Source organism: Somniosus microcephalus, chromosome 27, assembly GCF_052327205.1.
Source record: "Somniosus microcephalus isolate GS21.2 chromosome 27, FLI_Smic_1.0, whole genome shotgun sequence".
Classification (NCBI taxonomy): Eukaryota; Metazoa; Chordata; class Chondrichthyes; order Squaliformes; family Somniosidae; genus Somniosus; species Somniosus microcephalus.
In genome coordinates, this window is record NC_141013.1 from 11,320,538 (window position 1) to 11,342,867 (window position 22,330).

General features: G+C 47.2%; 1 protein-coding gene across 2 annotated transcripts in view; it reads left to right on the forward strand.

The window, feature by feature from the left end:
• The first annotated feature begins 904 nt into the window (after positions 1-904).
• Positions 905-22,330, forward strand: part of slco3a1a (solute carrier organic anion transporter family member 3A1a) — a 235,140-nt gene continuing 213,714 nt past the window's right edge. Inside the window, exon 1 of one of the 2 annotated variants that reach the window (XM_085968513.1) lies at positions 905-1,673. In XM_085968513.1, coding sequence (XP_085824639.1) covers positions 1,533-1,673 — 141 coding nt within the window. In that variant the 5' untranslated portion in view covers positions 905-1,532. The remainder of the gene's footprint in view (positions 1,674-22,330) is intronic. The other variant, XM_085968514.1, reaches the window with a different exon arrangement.

Sequence of the window (22,330 nt, forward strand, 5' to 3'; positions counted from 1 at the left end):
TCTCAATTACACATTTTCCATCTCCCCCCATAAAATAGATCTGCATTCTTCACACGCAATGCAAAAAGTATCGCTATGTTAATAAAGAGAGGCATACCTTGAATATATTTTAACGATTGTGTTTGTAACATTTAACAATTGTTCACCAATCATACTACAACAAAAATATATAGATTAGGAAATGCAAAATCATCTTCAAAAGATCAGTTCTAAACAATAGCAGTTTTTTTTTACATTTCCATTCCAATGATTTGCTGAAATATTATTTTTGCTTAGGGGGGAAAGTGCTCCATGTTGGGTCCCGTGTTACGCACTGCAGAGTTACAGCTATTTCTACTCCTGGGTTTTGGCGAGCTGCTGTTGCCAGGACTTGGTTGGATTGCAGGTTTAATCGCCACACCATCAATTCCAGGTCCACTTAAAAGACGTTAAAGACAAATCTAACAATAACCCGCAAACACAGCACACACCCTCGGTGCGGCTCCCAGCAGCTCGCGGGGTATTTAATTTTACGTCCAAATATATTTTAAACAGATTGCACTAGGCAAATTACTTTTATAACCATCAACTCTATCATTGAAAGAATGTGCTTTTTCCAAACAAGAATTTGGATGGAGTTTACATTTTTGAATGAAATTATGGTAAAAAATATTTTGCACAACATTCTATTTAAATATTAAATCAGGAGACAAAATATAAACCATGTATTAAATTTGAGCAACCGTCTTTCCTGTATTTTCTGTGCAATAGATGCAGGTTTGGAGGTTGCTGTATATTGTGAATATTGTGCAATTATTATCGCATGCAAATGGCAAAACATCAATCAGAGCAGAGGCTAGTGGAAAATGACAAGGCGTTTTCCAGCGATAAGCTTTAACTAGACCTGCTGCTTGTGTGTCTCTCTCTTGGGGGAGAGGAAGGGGCAGAAAACAGGAAGAGGCAAAATCTGTCCCCTTTTTATATGGGAATCGATCACTAGAAAAAAAAACCCTCCTCCGTCGCACAGAATGAACGGCAGGCTGTGCTACAGGTGAATGTGTCTCCAGTTCGTGTGATTGTGTGTTTCTCTCTCTCTCTCTCTCTCTGGACTGGAAAGCGCTGGAGTGACAGTCAGTGGAGGATTAAGGAGCGTGATGGAGCCTAGCAGCCGCTCAGCGCTGACGGCTTCTCATTTTCCAGCCACAGCTTAGAGTGGAAATGCAGCCAAACAGCAGCCAGGCACCCGGCCGCCGCTCGGGGTTGAGGATGCACGCCCCTTCCCCCTAAATACAAGCTCCTTTCCTGGGCGGGGAGGCTGGTGGTGGTGGGGACAGGAAGGAAGGAAGAGGCTGTCCTGTTCTGTGTGCTGTTCACATAAGAGAGGAGGTGGGGGGTCCTGGCTGAGGTGACAATGAGAGCTGGAAGGACATCAGTGATGAGGAGGAGAATGTTGGAACGGTGTTCCTAAGGATAGACAGAGGCAGAATCTGGTCTGACTTTCTCTCTCTCCCTGTGTCGCTGTATGTCTGAGTGGAAGGCACAGAAATAAAAGAATGCAGAGTGGAGCACTGCGGAGTAGCGGCGCCGGCAATGTCCAAAAAGACGAGAAGAAATCCTGCTTTTCCAACATTAAGATCTTCCTGGTATCGGAGTGCGCACTGATGCTGGCACAGGGGACCGTGGGCGCTTATCTGGTAAGGCGAGTTGACTACTCGGAGAGATAAACCCTTGATAATATAAAGCTTTTATTGCAATTTTTTTTTTTAAGTTGATCTTAACTGGGACTTTGAGATCTTAGACACGAACCTGTGCCAAGATAATTGGGAGCATCTGAGATGGGCATATTACACATAATAATTTCATAGAAAATATGGTTTTGTAAATGTGTTCTGTAACCTGTGAATTTACATTAGTCAGATAAGATTGCCATAGGTGTCCAGCTGGAAGGGAAATCAAATAATAAATGTAAGTTCGCACAATATAATAGATATGGAAAGAGATTGGCCTGTGCAATAATTGGATATATTAATATGTGTAGTCTGCTGTTAAATCCTATTATTAGCCCGCGTGTGTTGTAGTTCAGTGATTGATAAGACATGAAGCTTCTGATTGTATTCCTTATCAGCAACTTGCATTTATATAGCACCTTTAATGTGGACCACCACCCCCCATATAAAATGTGTTAGACTACATTGCAATTTTATTACAAAGAATTTAAGCCTCATTTTATTCCCAGTATCTTGCTGCAGTAGGAGTGGCAGAACTGATTTACTAAACCTAGTCTTGTTAATGTAATTTGGTCAGATTTTCACTATATATATGATGCATTCACCTATATGTGCACACACATATTACATGTACACATATTACATGTACACATATTACATGTACACATATTACATGTATACATACATGCAAACAGAAACACAAGCATTTTGGAACAAAGAATTAGGATAACCGTTAAGCTAAAGCATGATAGATTGCTGTTTCTATGGAAACATACAGTGGTTGCCGGGGACTCTTACATAAGTGTTATCAATCAGTTACTAAGTAGAGTCTCAGGCTTGTGTCTCATCAGTTTGTACCATCTTGCTCTCTGTTTGCTTTGCGTCGGTTCACAATGTGCATTGAGAGAAGAACCAAATAATCGGTTTATGTCAGGGTCATTCACCAACTTCATGTTCAGGGCTGCTGTGTGCCTGTTTATCTCTCTCGCTCTCTCTTGGTGTCTTTCTCTCCCTACCTGTGTGTGCCTTTCTGCTTTCCTCTTTCTTTCTGCCTCTGCTTCTCTCTATGTGTACCTCTAAATCGTCTTTTATTGCTCTTCTCTTCTGTCTCGCTGTCCCCCCTCTCTCTCTCTGTGAAAGCTGGGCTAGAGACGCAGGAAGTGCACCTACATTTGTCTGTTTTACATTGGTCTCCTTCATCCTGACAGCAGAATCAGAGACCAGTTTTTTCTTTGCATCTACTATTCTGCTGCTGAATTAAAGGTACTGCATCTAGCAGTGATTCGGCCTTATGCTGGTCTCCTACACAATCTGAACTAATCAAGGGCCTGCGTAAAAATACCTCAGAAGTAAGAAGTCACCAGTGAGGGGGAGGTGCAGCCGGCGGTTAAGAAGGCAAATGGTATGTTGGCCTTCATAGCGAGATGATTCAAGCACAGGAGCAAGGATGTCTTGCTGCAGTTGTACAGGGCCTTGGTGTGACCACACCTTGAGTATTGTGTGCAGTTTTGGTCGCCTTATCTGAGGAAGGATGTTCTTGCCATGGAGGGAGTGCAGCGAAGATTCACCAGACTGATACCTGGGATGGCAGGAATGATGTATGAGGAGAGACTGGGTCGATTGGGCTTATATTCGCTGGAGTTTAGAAGAATGAGAGGGGATCTCATTGAAACTTATAAAATTCTGACAGGACTGGACAGACTAGATGCAGGAAGGATGTTCCTGATGGCGGGGGAGTCCAGAACCAGGGGTCACAGTCTAAGGGTAAGGGGTAAGCCATTTAGAACTGAGATGAGGAGGAATTTCTTCACCCAGAGAGTGGTGAACCTATGGAATTCTCTACCACACAAGGCAGTTGAGGCCAATTCATTAAATATATTCAAGAAGGAGTTAGATACATTTCTTAAGGCTAAAGGGATCAAGGGATATGGGGAGAAAGCAGGGACAGGGTACTGAATTTGGATGATCAGCCATGATCTCATTAAATGGCGGAGCAGGCTCGAGGGGCCAAATGGCCTACTCCTGCTCCTATCTTCTATGTTTCTATGTAGTTAGCAAGTGTCCCTTGGGCTATATTTTGCTCCATTATTTGCACCCTGCAGGTGTTTAATGGTGGGACTTGTTCTATATCCAGATTGAGAATTTCACTTAAATCTGAGCATTTTCCAATTCATATTTTTTGCTCATAAAGATAGCTTTACGCAGCCACCGTACACAAATACTGCAGGACTTGTCATTAACAGATGATGATTTTTTTTAGATAAGGGATGCTGTCACTAAGTAATGCGATTTGTAAATGTAGTAGCCTAGTTCAGATCCAGAGGAAGACATACGATGCTGTCACGCTTGAGATGAACCGTAGGAAGTTCTGAGGAACCTGTTTTTTCACGCTTCCCTTGCTGGGTGAAGGTCCTGCCTAACCCATACAGACCAGGAAGATCCCGAGTGCAATCCCTAATCTCAGCTAGGGCAGTGTTAAAGGCACTACCCAAGGCAGCTAAGAGATGAAAGGTGTGTGACCAACTCACTGCATCACCCAGTCCCCATTGTACCTAAGTTAGAATTACAATCCAAGAGTCTTACAGCACAGAAAGAGGCCAATTGGCCCATGGAGCCTGTGCCAGCTCTCTGAAAGAGCTATCTAATTAATCCCACCCCCCTGTTCGTTCCCCCTAGCTCTGTAAATGTTACCTTTTTAAGTAGCGGTCCAATTCCTTTTGACAGTTCAGGCAATGCATTCCAGATCATAACAACTCGCTGAGTAAAAAAGCAATTTCCTCATCTTCCCCCCCCTCCCCTGGCTTTTTTTGCCAATTATTTTAAATCTGTGTACTTTGGTTACCGACCCTCCTGCCAGTGAAAACAGTTTCTCCCCATGTACTCTATCAAAACCCCTCTTAATTTTGAACACCTCCATTAAATTGTCCCTTAACCTTCACTGATCGATTGTCAGAAATAAGTGTAACGCTCACTGACGTAAGAAAACTACTAAGCACTTGGTTTGAGTATAAAACAAGGCTTTAATCAACTGTTTCACAACCATGAGTTCTAGTTACATCACTAGTTCCTGGTTACAAAAACATCCTGAGCAAGCTGGGCCCACGCCTTGGACTTTCCTTGGACGGCGCCACCAGCTGGCCACCCAGTGTTATCTCATGAGTCAGTTCTACATGAATGGTAAGATTTGTGACAATCACCTTTTTTAGTATCGGAATTAAACCGGAAAATGCCGGCAGTGTAGAACAGGTCAGTCGTTACCTGAAAGACAAATACAAGTGGAAATGTTCTGCTTCGGGACCCCAGACGCGTACCGGGAGCATGAATCATGAAATTCCGCACCGCAGCCTGTGACTTTACACGCATTCATTTTAACGTACAGGAAAGCACGAGTTGAGATGTGCAGTTTTGGAGCATGTGTTCCCAGTACACGTCAGGGACACTGAGGCGGAAAATCACAGCTAAAATGTAAACATTTTGGGTTGGACCATTCATCACCACCCGTTCCGAGGAAAGGTCACAGCCGAAATATGACGCCGTCTCTCGGACGTTGAATTGCAGCATTTGCGGTCTTTCTTCCTGTCTCTAGGGTTGTGATCTCCTGTATGAACATCGTGGCTTTTATTTCAGTATACTGGGCACATAGTAATCGGGTGCAGCTGGAGACGATGTAATGGGGACAGATGTTGCCCAAATATGACCTGGTGGTTACCATGAGTACAGAGAGACGTATCTCAAGGGGTTGGAATTGAAAAGTGAGGAAGTGATGCTTCAGTTGTACAGAGCCCTGGTGAGGCTCCACATGGAGTACTGCGTTCAGTTTTGAGCACAGAACATTAGGAAAGATACGATAGCAAAATACTGCGGATGCTGGAAATCTGAAATAACAACAGAAAATGCTGGAAATACTCAGCAGGCCAGGCAGCATCTGTGGAGAGAGAAACAGAGTTAATGTTTCAGGTCTGGGACCCTTCATCAGGATTTTGCAATTGTATTAGTGTTAGGAAAGATATATTGGCTTTGAAAGGGGGTACAGCGCAGATTCACACGAATGATACCAGGGCTCAAAGGGTTATGTTTTGAGGACAGGTTGCATAAACGGTTTGTATTCCCTTGAGTTTAGAAGGTTAAGCAGTGATCTAATCGAGGTATTTAAAATGATTCAGGGATTCGACAGATCAGATACAGAGAAGCTATTTCCTCTGGTAGGGGAATCCAGAACAAGAGCACACAATCTTAAAATTAGGGCCAGAGCATTTAGAGGTGAATTCAGCAAGCACTATTTCACACAAAAGTGTATTGGAAATCTAGAACTCATTCCCCCAAAAGAATGTGGATGCTGGGTTGATTGGAAATTTCAAGACTGAGATCGATAGATTTTTGTTAGGTAAGGGTATCAAAGGATATGCAGCAAAGAGAGCTCAGGTACTGATCAGCCATGATCTAACTGAATGGCGGAACAGGCTCGAGGGGCTGAATGGCCTACTCCTTCACCTATTTTCCCAGACATTATACTGGGTACCAACAAAGCAGAGATTTGCCATAGTGTAATGGTTGCTCAAGGAATCTTGGTCACCAAGCGATGGTTACCTTTGAACTTTGAAAAGAAACAGAAGCCCAGGTGGTGTTACCGTTTGGCTGAGAGTCGCAGGGGGAAGACAAGGAGAAATGTGTGAGTTTCACTACCAGTATTCCATGCGGACCTTTTCGATGAATGGAGAATGCTGGCAACTGCATCGGCTCTTGAGTTCTTGACAAGTGAACAATGGAGCACTGCCAACTCTTGTAGTCCGTTGGTCCTGATTTATGTTGGGCCGGCAGCCTGGTCACATCTCCCAATGTTGTAGAGGGTGGACTTTGGTGGAGTAGGCTCATCTCATCAGGTCCAATCATCTGCAAGGCTTTGGAAGGAACAACAGATGGTTTTCTCTTCAGGGCTATGATATTTCATCATTGGGGGCATTTTAGCTTGGTAGCATACTGTAGTACTGGTTCAGAAATGGTTAAAGTTTCATAAGGGCTTATTTATGCATCAGAGTTTCTGGCTTGCAGACCAAAAATTCATAATGGCCCAGAATTTGCTGGAGCGAGGCTTCTCATGTAAATTGTCCAAACATTTGTGGCAATTCGCAACTCATGGGGTATCTCTTCCTCGCCACAGATTGCTGGATGATTTACACATTAATAAAAGCATGCGCATGTTACTTTGCCCGCAAATTTTGGCCCAATTTAAACAAGGTGGCTACATGCAGCATGGAAATGGAGAGCAAATCCATTCAATAGGGGTGAGCTTAAAGGGGGCAAAATCCTTCTGAGACAGCCTGTCAGAAACTATGTATGTTTCCTTGCGAACAGCAGGATGTAAACCAGGTCAAAATGGATTGGGCCGGAATTTGCTGAAAACCTGCATCTATTGGCATTACTGTTTCCAGGAAATTACAACGCCAAAACTTCCTGATACTTTCCCATTCCCTCACCGAAACAGTTGAACAGCTAATTGTCATGGCTCCGCCCACATTAAAATCAATGGCGAGATCGAGCTTGCTGAATTAACGCCATTGAGATCACCACAGCCACTTAGATCACTGCAGAATGGCGCTGGTGGACTGAGCATATAGCAATCGTAACAGGAACACATTTCAAAGAGGCCACATCGCTCCTGGGCATCATCGTGCAATTGCTGTCTCCCTTCTATATTTTCTTGACCAGACTGATCGCCACAGAGCCCATGTTTCTGAAGATTTATTGTAATGGAAATGTTATTTTATACTTGCTGCTAAATGCTGCAATCGGAAAAATCCTTGGAAGACTGTGACTTGGGGGGTGATTGTTTGCTGCATTGCTTCTGATGTCAATCACGAGTGAAGTACAGCACTCTTAAAATCCACAGCTCCCAGCCAGAGCCTCGTGACACAGCGAGAGAGTCACAGAAGAACTGTTTGTTCTGTAGCAATATTTATTCAATATTTATCCCTGTTTATATTGTCTAGTAATTTACTGCCGGATATAAATAAATGTTGGCTCGAGGCAGCAGTCTAATAGAATTAGGCCCTCCTTTGTTTTCATAAATTCCTTAATGATTTAATAGCGATTTGGCCCCAGTCACAGTCCGCGGAGATAAGATGCAACTTTTCGAAAGATTGCAACCAACTCTATTTTGATAACAGACAATATGCTGGGAATGGAGATTAATTAGGCTATTACTTTACATATAATTGACGTCACACTCCCACAGAGCGCTTCATTTTACAATCTGAAGGTTGAAATTCCCGCAGAAATCAACGTTCGAAACGGAATCTTAACTGTCCGTTGTCCGCACCGCTCCCGATCGGCGGCTACGCTGGCTGCGCTGTATTCCAATCATTTTCCCAGCGAAGTGCGGTGTGAATTTTGCCCACTGGAGGAACGGGGCAGCCCAACGGTCTAACCCTGTGGCGTTCGGCGCCAATATCGCCACTGCCGCGAATTCCGGGCCAGTATCACATCATTGATCAGTGAGCTGATTGTGTGACATGTTTCATCTCCTCTCGCTCAACAAGAACAAGGGTTGGCCAACATTTTCCAGAAGGCAGTGTCCCTGTCAGCAATGCACTCTTCGCATTCGTCCAAAGGTCATGGCTGGACTTTCTTCCCATCGCACCATCTCCTACCGTAACCTCAGGACTCGGTCGTCCCTTCTTCTCCAATCCACAGGCTGGACAAGCCCAAGCTTTGTGGCTTTTTGTCAATTCATTCTCGGGATATGGGTGTTGCTAGCAAGGCCAGCATTTATTGCCCATCCCTAGTTAGGAACCTAGGAACAGAAGTAGGCCATTCAGTACTCAAGCCTGTACCGCCATTCCGTTAGATCATGGCTCTGTACCTCAACTCCATTTACCCACCTTGGCGCCAGAATCCCTTGATACCCTTATCTAACAAAAGATTTGCCCTTGAGAAAGTGGTGGTGGGCCTTCTTCTTGAACCGCTGCAGTCCATGTGGTGAAGGTACTCCCACAGTGCTGCTAGGTAGGGAGTTCCAGGATTTTGACCCAGCGACGATGAAGGGATGGATATATATGTCCAAATCAGGATGGTGTGTGAACTAGAAGGGAATTTGGAGGTGATGATGCTCCCATGCACCTGCTGCCCTTGTCCTTCTAGGTTGTGGAGGTCGTGGGTTCGAGAGGTGCTGTCGAAGAAGCCTTGGCGAGTTGCTGCAGTGCATCTTGTAGATAGGACACACTGCAGCCACGGTGGAGGGAGTTGATGTTTAAGGTGGTTGATGGGCTTGACTTATCTCATGTTGTAACGTAAGCCTTGATCTTATACCCAGGTTTCTTGATAATAATTTGAAAAATAAATTACATATTGCATCGTTCCATGGTGCTACAGCACCAGAGAGTGCTGAAGATTGCTGTGCATCATTGTGTTGCCAACAAGGTAGGGACCTTCACCAAGTATAACTCCTGGATGCATTTAACTCAAACGTAAAGTCTTATAGAGCGGGAGAGCTTTGCATACAGGAAGGGATCTGTGCATCTAATGTAGCATTGCCAACCCTACAGGGTTGGCTGGGAGCCTCCAGGAATTGAAGATTAATATCCAGGACCCTGCCGCGAGCAACCCAGGAGAAAAATCAATGGGCATTAAAAAAGATTGTGTGTTTTCTTTTCATTTTCCTTGAACACTTCTGCTTATTGGCTATAAAAATACGCTGTGATTATTTGCACAAACAGTTTTGCGGCCTTCTGCGCATGCACGCGGTATACTGGAGCTGCGCATTCGCAGTACCCAATGGTGCAGCCTGCACTGTAGGCCACGCTTTCCTCGGCTCCGTGCAGAGAAGACCGGTCTGGGGATCCATTGGTGGCGGGGGGAAGAGTGAGGATTGGAGGGAGAGAGAGAGAGGATCGGAGTGGGGAGAGAGAGGATCACAGGGAGAGAGAGAGGATCGGAGGGGGGAGAGGGAGGATCACAGGGAAGAGAGAGGGGATCGGAGGGGGGGAGAGGGAGGATCAGAGGGAGAGAGAGAGGATTGGAGGGGGGAGAGGGAGGATCAGAGGGAGAGAGAGAGGATCAGAGGGAGAGAGAGAGGATCGGAGGGAGAGAGAGAGGATCGGAGGGGGGAGAGGGGAAAAGGTCAGGAACTCAGGGGGGGCATAAAGAGCATGGAGAGCACAGTGGGGATGGGGAAGAACGTGATCCAGGTCTAAAGGTGGGGGGGGTGAGAGTGAGAACGTGATCCAGATGGGAAGATGGATCACGTTCTTCCAACCCCACCCCTACCCCGTTTACACCCGCTCCTCCCCCTACACCTGGTTGATTTCTCGGAAAGCTCGGTGCGTGTGTGGCAAGTGACATCATTGGACTGGACAAAATCCGGAAGTCATGACTTCATATCCAATAAACCTGTTAACAGTCCGTGACCCACACACAATGCCCCAACTATGGTGGGGGAAGGTCAGGAGCCCTGGGGGAGAAGGACAGGAACCGGGGGACCAGTAGGGAAGGTCAGGAACTTGGGGGCGGGGGTGGGAGGAGGGTAGGTCAGGAATTTGTTGGGGAGGGAAAAGGCTAGAAACTCGGGGGGTGGGGAGAATGTTAGGAACTTGCTGGAGGGGGCAGGAACTTGTTGGCGGTGGGGGGGGGTGGAGGTGGGGTGAATGTCCTAACCTGCGAGGGTGAGCCCTGTCTGATCTCTGTGAGCTCTGTCTGGAGCCTGGCAGCCAGAATGAATGGCTCAAATTCAAAGTACTTGATTACTTAGGCAGGCACAATCTTAATTACACATTCCAGAAAAACTGCTGGGCGTGTCTTGTCCTCCAAGGGGACCAATCAGAAATCTGGTCTTGTCCTCAAAGGGGACCAATCAGAAATCTGGTGTTGCAAATAGACACGACCATAAAAATATCGGCGATGGGGGAAAAGGGCTGTTTGACTGACAGTCTGGAATCATCCAATTGGGTAACAAAGAGTCTTTTCGCTTTCCAATTGGTATGGGAAGGCGGTGCGCTGTGAGAATGGGCGTGTTGGGCGACCAATGGTGGGAGCGTGGAGGCGGGGCACTTGGAGACAGGAGGTCATGTGATGAAACCTCCAGGCATATATTCAACCAGAGTTGGCAACCCTAATCTAGTGTGAGATGATTCATATTACAAAACTTCAGCCGCCCCATGCATCGGGGCCCGTTACATAAGAACATAATAAGAACATAAGAAGTAGGAGCAGGGGTAGGCCATACGGCCCCTCGGGCCTGCTCCGCCATTCAATAGGATCATGGCTGATCCAAACCTAGACTCACGTCCACTTCCCTGCCCGCTCCCCGTAACCCCTAATTCCCTTATCAGCTAGGAAACTGTCTATCTCCGTTTTAAATTTATTTAATGTCGCAGCTTCCACAGCTCTCTGAGGTAGCAAGTTCCATAGATTTACCACCCTCTGAGTGAAGAAGTTTCTCCTCATCTCAGTTTTGAAACGGCAGCCCCTTATTCTAAGATTATGCCCCCTAGTTCTAGTCTCACCCATCAGTGGAAACATCCTCACCGCATCCACCCGATCAAGCCCCCTCACAATCTTATATCTTACGGCCACACTGGCTGCAATCAGCACAGATCAGCAATCAAACCCGAGGCCTTTCAGCTTCGCCTGTTTTAATATCGCAGCACCTCCACATCCTGAGTCAGCCGCGGAGACAAATCCCGTCTGTTCCCTCGCCGTTTGATTTAAACAGTTGAAGAAGTGAAATGGTATTGATTGTGCAGACGTAAGACGAACGCAGATCAAGGTACGGGGTCACTGCCATCCTTGGAGATGCACTTTTGTTTTCATTTAGTTATAGATCTCTGCTGGTAAATACATCAGTTACCGTGTCATTTTGCAGTCTGGTGCACTCGAGGCTCCACTGCAGAAGAGAAAAGAATCGCAAATGCTGAAAACCTGAAATCGAAACAGAAGCTGTGGTGCTGCTCAATGAATCCGTTGGTAAAACCGCTGTCCATTGTGAAGCTGTCACATGGACCAAGACGGTTCGATAATAACATTTTAAAACCGGAATGTAAATGCTCAAGCTGCCATGGTGGGATTTGAACTTGCCTTCTCAGCATCAGCAGTCCAGTAACATAACCACTGCATTACCATACCTTCTTATATAAGTGATAATAATAGTGGATTTTACAAACTAGTGCTCTCGGAATGGCGCTCCACAGCTGGGAGCACATATCAGAAGTTCAGGTGCTGAGGTCAGCGGGCCTCACAGAATTTTCTGTCCCGTAATTTTACCGATTCTCCAATATTATTTCCTGGAGTCGAATTCATAAAATCTACCTTCGGGAGTACAGCACAGTATATATTTGAACTTTGGTCTTGACCAGATGGACTGCAGTGGTCTTTTCTGATCTTGCGCATTCCTACTTTCTGTACCCCTGGAAATAAACAACAACAACAACTTGCATTTATATAGCGCCTATAACTTGGAAAAATTCCCACGGCGCTTCACAGGAGTGTTATCAGACAAAATTTGACACCGAGCCTTTTTAAGGAGATATTGGGACAGGTGACCAAAAGCCTGGTCAAAGAGGTAGTTTTTCAGGAGCGTCTTAAAGGAGGAGAGAGAGAGAGGTAGCGAGGCCAGGAGGTTTAGGGAGGAATACCATGTGAAAAATGTACAACACTGGGCCAATATGTAAAACAAAGCTCAGTTTTATATTAAAATAACTGTGCGTGTGTCTGGGATTCCCCGAGCTGGACCGTTACCTCATGTTTGGGATCAATTCTCTAATCTCACGGCCTTTTCACTTCATTTAACATTTCTGAATCTGAGGTAAACTGATCTAATTATGCTTCATGCAGCGAAACAGTGCCTTGGCTTCACAACAAAAGCTGCCCATAAAAACCCGCCGTAATTGTGTTTCCTAATGGAATATAAAGTCTTAAGAGGTTAAAATAGAGAAATAAAACACACGACCGCTGGGAATTTAAAATAGAAACAGGAAATTCTGGAAATACACAGCAGGTCTGTCAACATTTGAAAGAGGAAATGATAGATTAACATTTTCCAACAACAGTTCCGATGAAGGGTCAGACAGGAAATATTGACCACTGCCCGTGGGACTGTATCCCAGTACGAAACACAAGGTAGATACGATAAGGAAGGTTATTCAGCCTATCCTAGCTTGTCTCTCCAGAAAGACCCTACAGTACCCTTCCCATCGGATCATTCAACTGATTCTTAAATGGTCCCAGGGAACTTTCCTCCGCGACTCTACTTTGAGGTAGATGCCTGCAGGAAGGGAGAGAGAAAGGTTAGAGCGCGGAAAATCCTTTTTAATAATTTCAGGAAAAGAATAGCTTAGTTCTATAATAGTAAATAATGCACAGTTCTGGTCTTCATATTACATAAAGCATATAGAGTCACTGGCGAAGTAGGTTTACAAGAATGATATGAGAAATGAGAGGTTATAACTATCAGGAAAGACTGAACAGGCTGGGGCTCTTTTCTTTAGAAAAGAGAAGGCTGAGGGGTGACCTGATAGAGGTCCTTAAAATTTTGAAGGGGTTCGCTAGGGTAGGTGTAGAGAGGATATTTCCACTTTTAGGGAGTTCAAAACCAGGGGTCATAAATGTAAGATAGTTACTAATAAACCCAATCACAGATTCAGGAGAAACATCTTTACCCAAAGAGTGGTGAGAATGTGGAACTTGCTACCACAGGGAGTGGTTAGAAGAAGAAAAAGAAGGAGGAATTACATTTATATAGTTGAGACGAATCGCATCGATGCATTTAAGGGGAAGCTAGATAAGTACATGAGGGAGAAAGGAGTGGAAATATATGCTGATGGGGTGAGATGAAGAGGGGTGGGAGGAGGCTCATGTGGAGCATAAACACCGGCACGGACCAGTTGGGCCGAATGGCCTGTTACTGTGCCGTACATTCTATGTAATTCTATGTAATATAATTCTCACAGATTATTGATGATGGAAAAACAGTTTCTTGTGCCACAGAGATTTTTTTTAAGCATGTTTGATTCCCATAGATACTTTAAAACCAAATAATCAATGATTCATCTTCTCATTCTACATTTTTAGTCCTGAAAGGAAATTCTTCATTCTACCAAGGCGCACAAACAATTAACACCAAACCTCCTCCCTTCACAGTCATCATATTAAAGTAACCACCCAGAAAAAGTTATTTCTTTATAATCCGATCGATTTATAAGGTCTCCGGAAGTAATGTAGCATTGGTTCGGTAAGCAAGGTTTGGTCTCGTCTGTTCCCCACATACCCTGAACAGCAACACACAAATCTCTTTAAACCATGTGCAACTCCTGCCATTGAGCAGCTAAATGCACCCCATGCACTCCTGCCTCCATTGCCCGTTAATTGTCGAGATATTTAAAAGCAAAGCCTGCGATTCCTTTTCATCTCACTCTTGCTCACTGTCCACCATACTGGTTGTGCCATCAGTGGGGTTGGATGCTCAAAATTAGAGGCAAAATCTCAGCACCAGAGATAAAGGTTTCTTCTGATTTTCTAGATATGGGAGCAAATGGTAACAGTGGAAATTTAATGAAACTCTGGCCCCCTATGAATTTCCTGGAGCCTTTTTCTAAAATGAAAGAAAGAACTTGCATTTTAAAGCTCCTTTGCCAATATGTGATGTGTTGGGTATCCATACTGGGTAACATTCATTCTGGGCATTTAGCACTTGCATGTGATGTTAACACGACACAGAGCAGCAAGAATGGCACTCAGCTATTCCTTCTCCAAATGATGACAGTCACCATTAAAGGACCATAAGATATGCTAAACCTGTATCGAACCTTGGTTAGACCACACTTGGAGTACTGCGTACAGTTCTGGTCGCCATATTATAAAAAGGGTACAGTGGCACTGGAGAGGGTGCAGAGAAGATTTACAAGGATGATACCAGAAATGCGAGGGTATACATATCAGGAAAGGATGAACAGTCTGGGTCTCTTTTCTCTTGAAAAAAGAAGGCTGAGGGGTGACCTAATAGAGGTCTTTAAAATTATGAAAAATGTTGATAGAGTGGATACAGAGAGAGTGTTTCCACTTGTGGGGAAGAGCATAACTAGAGGCCATCAATATAAGATAGTCACCAAGAAATACAATAGGGAATTCAGAAGAAACTTCTTTACCCAGAGAGTGGTGAGAATATGGAACTCACTACCACAGGGAGTGGTTGAAGCAAATAGTATAGATGCATTTAAGATGAGGCTGGACAAACATGAGGGAGAAGGGAATAGAGGGGTATGTTGATAGAGTTAGATGAGGAAAGACGGGAGGAGGCTCGAGTGGAGCATAAACGCCGGCATGGACTGGTTGGGCCGAATGGCCTGTTTCTGTGCTGTATATCCGATGTAATCCTATGTATGTAATATTTCAAAGATGACAAAAAAGCCATTCAGCCTATTGTAGAAATCCTTCTAGTTTTGCAACTCAACCTCCTAGGATGCAGCTGCATTTTGAATGCCCATAGATTTCCTGATTCCGCTACTCTACCTGGTAGATCATTTCAAATATTTATCAGCCTTTGAGTAAGGACAATTTTTTCTAACATCATGGAATCTTACAGCACAGAAGGAGTCCATTCGGCCCATTGTGCCTGTGCCGGCTCTTTGATAGAGCTACCCAATTAGTTCCAATCGCATGCTCTTTCCCCCTAGCCCTGCACATTTTTCCTTTTCAAGTGTATATCCATTTCCCTTTTGAAAGCTACTATTGAATCTGCTTCCACCGTCCTTTCAAGCTGTGCATTCCAGATCGTAACAGCTGCTTAAAAAAAATTCTCCTCAACTTCCCCCTGGTTCAATTTTTATTTATTTAATTTTACTTTTCACTAATTGAAATTTATGTCCCCTGGCCCAATTGTTCTTGAGGTAATAGCCAGAGTTCACTTCATCAGTACCATTTAATACTTGAAATATCTCAATGAGGTTCCTCTCCCCCCAACCTTCTCCCCAGGCTGTAGAGATTAAACCTCTCAAATCTTTTCTCATGAGGGTCATTGTGTTCATCACAAAGGTCAGTACAGGCGAGGGAGGCCATTTGGCCCATCAGTATGTCATAGAAACCCATGGTCTCCCCCTCCCCAATCACTGCTAACTACTTCTCGAATTATTCAGAGCGTTTGCCTTCATTACCCTATCCAGGGACCATTCCAGATGTTAATCACTCTTTGTATCACATCAGTCCTGAGCTTACCCTTTATCAGTTTCTACCTATGTTCCCTTGTTAAGTAATTCTGGTTTAACTAATGCTCTCGATTAACCATTTCTATCCCACTTATTATCTTCAACTACTTCTATAAGATGTAAGAACAGTGGAATGGATAACCTGACAAGACTATTCATTAAGGGCAGTAGTTGAATCCTTAACACCTTTCACCTTAGTTCCTTGATGAGAAAGTATCAGGGTTTTACCACCCAGTTTATGCCTAGGAGTGAAGGATACCTACACTTGGGACCTCCAGACTTCAACCAGTTTGGATTACATTAGCATTTACATTCCCAACCTCCATCGGGATCCACACAAGCTGCTGAATGAATTAACCATTTCTTGCCAATTACCAAAGAAGTCAGACAACAAAATCATGAAGCAACCTTAGAATCATAGTCAGCAGCACTTAAATCTAAACATCGGGGTTAATCTTGATTTTGGGTGATAGTCTAAAACGAGCAATATCGATTCAGTTGTCCATTATACATCCCACCCGATTCGCATTTCCATTTACTGGGGGTAATTTTGACTACCCAAAAGTCATAATTAGCAGATAGGAATAATTGGTGAGATAAATAACAGAGGTTACAAAGGCAGTTTAGTTATGTCACAGTAATTCCGCATTAGCTGCTCGCTGATTTAATTTACAGTTGAGATCAGTGTTTGAGATTGATATAAATTGGTGAGATTAATTTAGGATTAGACTCCATAGATAGCTGACAAGGTAACAGCAGCAGATAACCCGTCTATTGACTAAATTGAAGTATGTATGCTTGTAGTCTCTAGAACTTGTACAATCTCACCCTTAGGAGTTGGCTCACTGCGATTCAAATTAACGGAGGGAACGTCATGAGTACGGTTGTCTTAAGCGAGCATTGTGCACTCTCAGCTGGCAAAGCTCCACGCTGGGAGCGTGATTTCATAAGATGACACTTTAGGGCTGAGCATCGTGACATGCCTGTGCCTGTGTTCCAGGGTCTGAAGCTTTCGTTGCGCTTTATTGACCCGACTGAATGCAGTGCTCGAGGTGCGGCCTGGTGAGATCACTCTACAGCTTCATGTAAACAAATTTGCCAAACCCTTTAATTGAATTTCGAGTGATCTATCAATTTGGACTTAATGTCATGGGCAATGAGGAGGTTTGCTACCAAACACTTTTTCATGAAGGTGGCATCGCTTCAAATTTTACAGAGTACAAATTGCTGCTCTATTTATCGCTTTTTGTGGGCGAGATTTTTATTTAGAATAGCAGAGGCAACTTCAGCCAATGACCTGAATGGAACTTTAGTCTAAAAACACTGGTTGGCGCCCGGGTGCGGCCTGACCTCAAGCGGTGACAGTGACCACTGTGCCAAAACTGAAGCGCAAGAGGACCACGTGAAATCAGCCCTCTTCCATCGTCAAGTCACGACCAGAGTGCTGGAGGCTTCAGTCCCGCTCCAAAGAAAGACTTGCATTTATATAGCGCCTGTCACAACCTCAGGACATCCCAACACACTTTGCAGTCAAGGAAGCACTTTTTGAAGTGTAATGTAGGAAACATGGCCGCCTAATTTAACACTGCAAGGTCCCACAAACAGCAATGGGATAATCATCAGATAATCTGTTTAAGTGATGTTGGTTGGGAGATAAATATTGGCCAGGACACCGGGGAGAACTCCTCTGCTCTTCTTCAAAATAGTGGCCATGGGTTCTTTTACGTCCACCTGAGAGGTCAGACGGGGCCTCGGTTTAATGTCTCATCCAATAGACGGCACCCCCGACAGTGCAGCACTCCCTCAGTACTGCACTGGGTGTGTCGGCCTGGATTATGTGCCCAAGTCTCTAGAGTGGGAATTGAACCTACGATCTTCTGAGGCAAGAGTGCTACCCACTGAGCCACGGCTGAAGTGTACCAGTCACGCAGGGGAGCAAAGTTGTCCGGCAGGGATGCCTGCACCAGGTGAGTCCGGGGGTGGAGGAGGGAATAGAAGATTTCCCAAAATGTCTGAAATGGGGATTAGGCCTCTCATTTGCACAGACAATGGGTCTAACGTTATTTGCAGGTGAGCACACTGGACGACTCCAGAGCGCACTTACCAATTTAACACGCGGCGCTCTACTAGTGTGGACTGAGCGCGCACGCCATATTCAATGCCCGTTTTTCGAATGACGAACGGGCACCGTCTGATCCAATTTCTAGGCCACGGTGAGGGAGGGAAGCCTACAGCTTTCATGAGGGAAGGACTTCTCGTGAAGGTGTTTTTGTGAGCCAACCACTTTGCAGCTGTTGCTATGGAGATAAGGACACATCGCTGATTTTTTTTGGCAACTGCGAGCAATATCAAGACCCTTGCTGGCCCATTGAATGAATTTGAGTCACTGATGCTGCAGCATTAGTTCCCATTACCGCTGCTGTTTGAAAAATCCTCAGTGGAATCTGGCATTAATAAAAAAAACAAAATGTACTCACACTTAAAGATATCATTATAATTTAAAACAACTGCCGCAATTTTACACTGGTCCCATGATGGTGCAGATGTCCATTTTGCTAACATGCCATTCTCAGGAGTGTACATTGATTCAATAATCCTGTTTGCGTGGTTGTATATAAGTTTCTGGGCACATTTTCTGCTTATTAAGATGTGGGATGTTGGTACTTCAGAATGCAGCATTTTCTCATTTCAGGCACCCAGTGTCAGTATCAAGCATTCCCAGGGTGGGTATCTCATTCCCAGGCTGGCTATCTCACTCCCAGGGTGGGTATCTCACTCCCAGTGTCAGTGTCAAGCATTCCCAGGCTGGGTATCTCACTCCCAGGGTGGTTATCGCACTCCCAGGGTGGTTATCGCACTCCCAGGGTGGTTATCGCACTCCCAGGGTGGGTATCTCACTCCCAGGGTGGATATCTCACTCCCAGGGTGGGTATCTCACTTCCAGGGTGGGTATCTCACTCCCAGGCTGGTTATCGCACTCCCAGGGTGGGTATCTCACTCCCAGGGTGGGTATCTCACTCCCAGGGTGGGTGTCTCACTCCCAGGGTGGGTGTCTCACTCCCAGGGTGGGTATCTCACTCCCAGGCTGGTTATCGCACTCCCAGGCTGGGTATCTCACTCCCAGGGTGGGTATCTCACTCTCAGGGTGGGTATCTCACTCCCAGGGTGGTTATCTCACTCCCAGGGTGGGTATCTCACTCCCAGGCTGGCTATCGCACTCCCAGGCTGGGTATCTCACTCCCAGGCTGGCTATTGCACTCCCTGGCTGGGTATCGCACTCCCAGGTGGGTATCTCACTCCCAGGGTGGGTATCTCACTCCCAGGGTGGGTATCTCACTCCCAGGCTGGGTATCTCACTCCCAGGGTGGGTATCTCACTCCCAGGGTGGGTATCTCACTCCCAGGGTGGGTGTCTCACTCCCAGGGTGGTTATCTCACTCCCAGGGTGGGTATCTCACTCCCAGGGTGGGTATCTCACTCCCAGGGTGGGTATCTCACTCCAAGGGTGGGTGCCTCACTCCCAGGCTGGGTATCTCACTCCCAGGGTGGGTGTCTCACTCCCAGGCTGGTTATCTCACTCCCAGGGTGGGTATCTCACTCCCAGGGTGGGTATCTCACTCCCAGGCTGGGTGTCTCACTCCCAGGGTGGGTATCTCACTCCCAGGCTGGGTGTCTCACTCCCAGGCTGGGTATCTCACTCCTAGGGTGGGTGTCTCACTCCCACGGTGGGTATCTCACTCCCAGGGTGGGTATCTCACTCCCAGGGTGGGTATCGCACTCCCAGGGTGCGTATCTCATTCCCAGGGTGGGTGTCTCACTCCCAGTGTGGGTATCTCACTCCCAGGCTGGTTATCTCACTCCCAGGGTGGGTATCTCACTCGCAGGCCGGGTGTCTCACTCCCAGGGTGGGTATCTCACTCCCAGGCTGGGTATCTCACTCCCAGGGTGGGTGTCTCACTCCCAGGGTGGGTATCTCACTCCCAGGGTGGGTATCTCAGTCCCAGGGTGGGTATCGCACTCCCAGGGTGGGTATCTCACTCCCAGGGTGGGTGTCTCACTCCCAGGGTGGGTATCTCACTCCCAGGGTGGGTATCTCACTCCCAGGCTGGGTATCTCACTCCCAGGGTAGGTGTCTCGCTCCCAGGGTGGGTATCTCACTCCCAGGCTGGGTGTCTCACTCCCAGGGTGGGTATCTCACTCCCAGGGTGGTTATCTCACTCCCAGGGTGGGTATCTCACTCCCAGGGTGGGTATCTCACTCCCAGGGTGGGTATCGCACTCCCAGGGTGGGTGTCTCACTCCCAAGCTGGTTATCTCACTCCCAGGGTGGGCGTCTCACTCCCAGGGTGGGCATCTCACTCCCAGGGTGGTTATTTCACTCCCAGGGTGGATATCTCACTCCCAGGCTGGGTGTCTCACTCCCAGGGTGGGTATCTCACTCCCAGGCTGGTTATCTCACTCCCAGGCTGGGTGTCTTCACTCCCAGGCTAGGTATCTCACTCCCAGGGTGGGTATCTCACTCCCAGGGTGGGTATCTCACTCCCAGGCTGGGTGTCTTCACTCCCAGGCTGGGTATCTCACTCCCAGGGTGGGTATCTCACTCCCAGGGTGGGTATCTCACTCCCAGGCTGGGTATCTCACTCCCAGGGTGGGTATCTCACTCCCAGGCTGGGTATCTCACTCCCAGGCTGGGTATCTCACTCCCAGGCTGGGTATCTCACTCCCAGGCTGGGTGTCTCACTCCCAGGCTGGTTATCTCACTCCCAGGGTGGGTGTCTCACTCCCAGGGTGGGTATCTCACTCCCAGGGTGGGTATCTCACTCCCAGGCTGGGTATCTCACTCCCAGGCTGGTTATCTCACTCCCAGGGTGGGTATCTCACTCCCAGGCTGGTTATCTCACTCCCAGGGTGGGTATCTCACTCCCAGGGTGGGTGTGTCACTCCCAGGGTGGGTGTCTCACTCCCAGGGTGGGTGTCTTCGCTCCCAGGGTGGGTGTCTTCACTCCCAGGGTGGGTGTCTTCACTCCCAGGGTGGGTATCTCACTCCCAGGGTGGGTGTCTTCACTCCCAGGGTGGGTATCTCACTCCCAGGGTGGGTGTCTTCACTCCCAGGGTGGGTATCTCACTCCCAGGCTGGGTGTCTCACTCCCACGGTGGGTATCTCACTCCCTGGCTGGTTATCTCACTCCCAGGGTGGGTATCTCACTCCCAGGGTGGGTATCTCACTCCCAGGCTGGTTATCTCACTCCCAGGGTGGGTGTCTTCACTCCCAGGGTGGGTATCTCACTCCCAGGGTGGGTGTCTTCACTCCCAGGGTGGGTATCTTCGCTCCCAGGGTGGGTATCTTCGCTCCCAGGGTGGGTATCTTCGCTCCCAGGGTGGGTATCTTCACTCCCAGGGTGGGTATCTTCGCTCCCAGGGTGGGTATCTCACTCCCAGGGTGGGTATCTTCGCTCCCAGGGTGGGTATCTTCGCTCTCAGGGTGGGTATCTCACTCCCAGGGTGGGTATCTCACTCCCAGGGTGGGTGTCTTCACTCCCAGGGTGGGTATCTCACTCCCAGGGTGGGTGTCTTCACTCCCAGGGTGGGTATCTCACTCCCAGGCTGGGTGTCTCACTCCCACGGTGGGTATCTCACTCCCTGGCTGGTTATCTCACTCCCAGGGTGGGTATCTCACTCCCAGGGTGGGTATCTCACTCCCAGGGTGGGTATCTCACTCCCAGGCTGGTTATCTCACTCCCAGGGTGGGTGTCTTCACTCCCAGGGTGGGTATCTCACTCCCAGGGTGGGTGTCTTCACTCCCAGGGTGGGTATCTTCGCTCCCAGGGTGGGTATCTTCGCTCCCAGGGTGGGTATCTTCGCTCCCAGGGTGGGTATCTTCACTCCCAGGGTGGGTATCTTCGCTCCCAGGGTGGGTATCTCACTCCCAGGGTGGGTATCTTCGCTCCCAGGGTGGGTATCTTCGCTCTCAGGGTGGTTATCTCACTCCCAGGGTGGGTGTCTCACTCCCAGGGTGGGTGTCTCACTCCCAGGGTGGGTATCTTAGCTCCCAGGGTGGGTATCTTCACTCCCAGGCTGGGTATCTCACTCCCAGGGTGGGTATCTCAATCCCAGGGTGGGTGTCTCACTCCCAGGGTGGGTGTCTCACTCCCAGGGTGGGTATCTTCGCTCCCAGGGTGGGTATCTTCGCTCTCAGGCTGGGTATTTCACTCCCAGGGTGGGTGTCTTCACTCCCAGGCTGGGTATTTCACTCCCAGGCTGGGTGTCTGACTCCCAGGGTGGGTATCTTCGCTCCCAGGGTGGGTATCTCATTCCCAGGCTGGGTATCTCACTCCCAGGGTGGGTATCTCACTCCCAGGGTGGGTATCTCACTCCCAGGCTGGATGTCTTCGCTCTGAGGCTGGGTATTTCACTCCCAGGGTGGGTATCTCACTCTC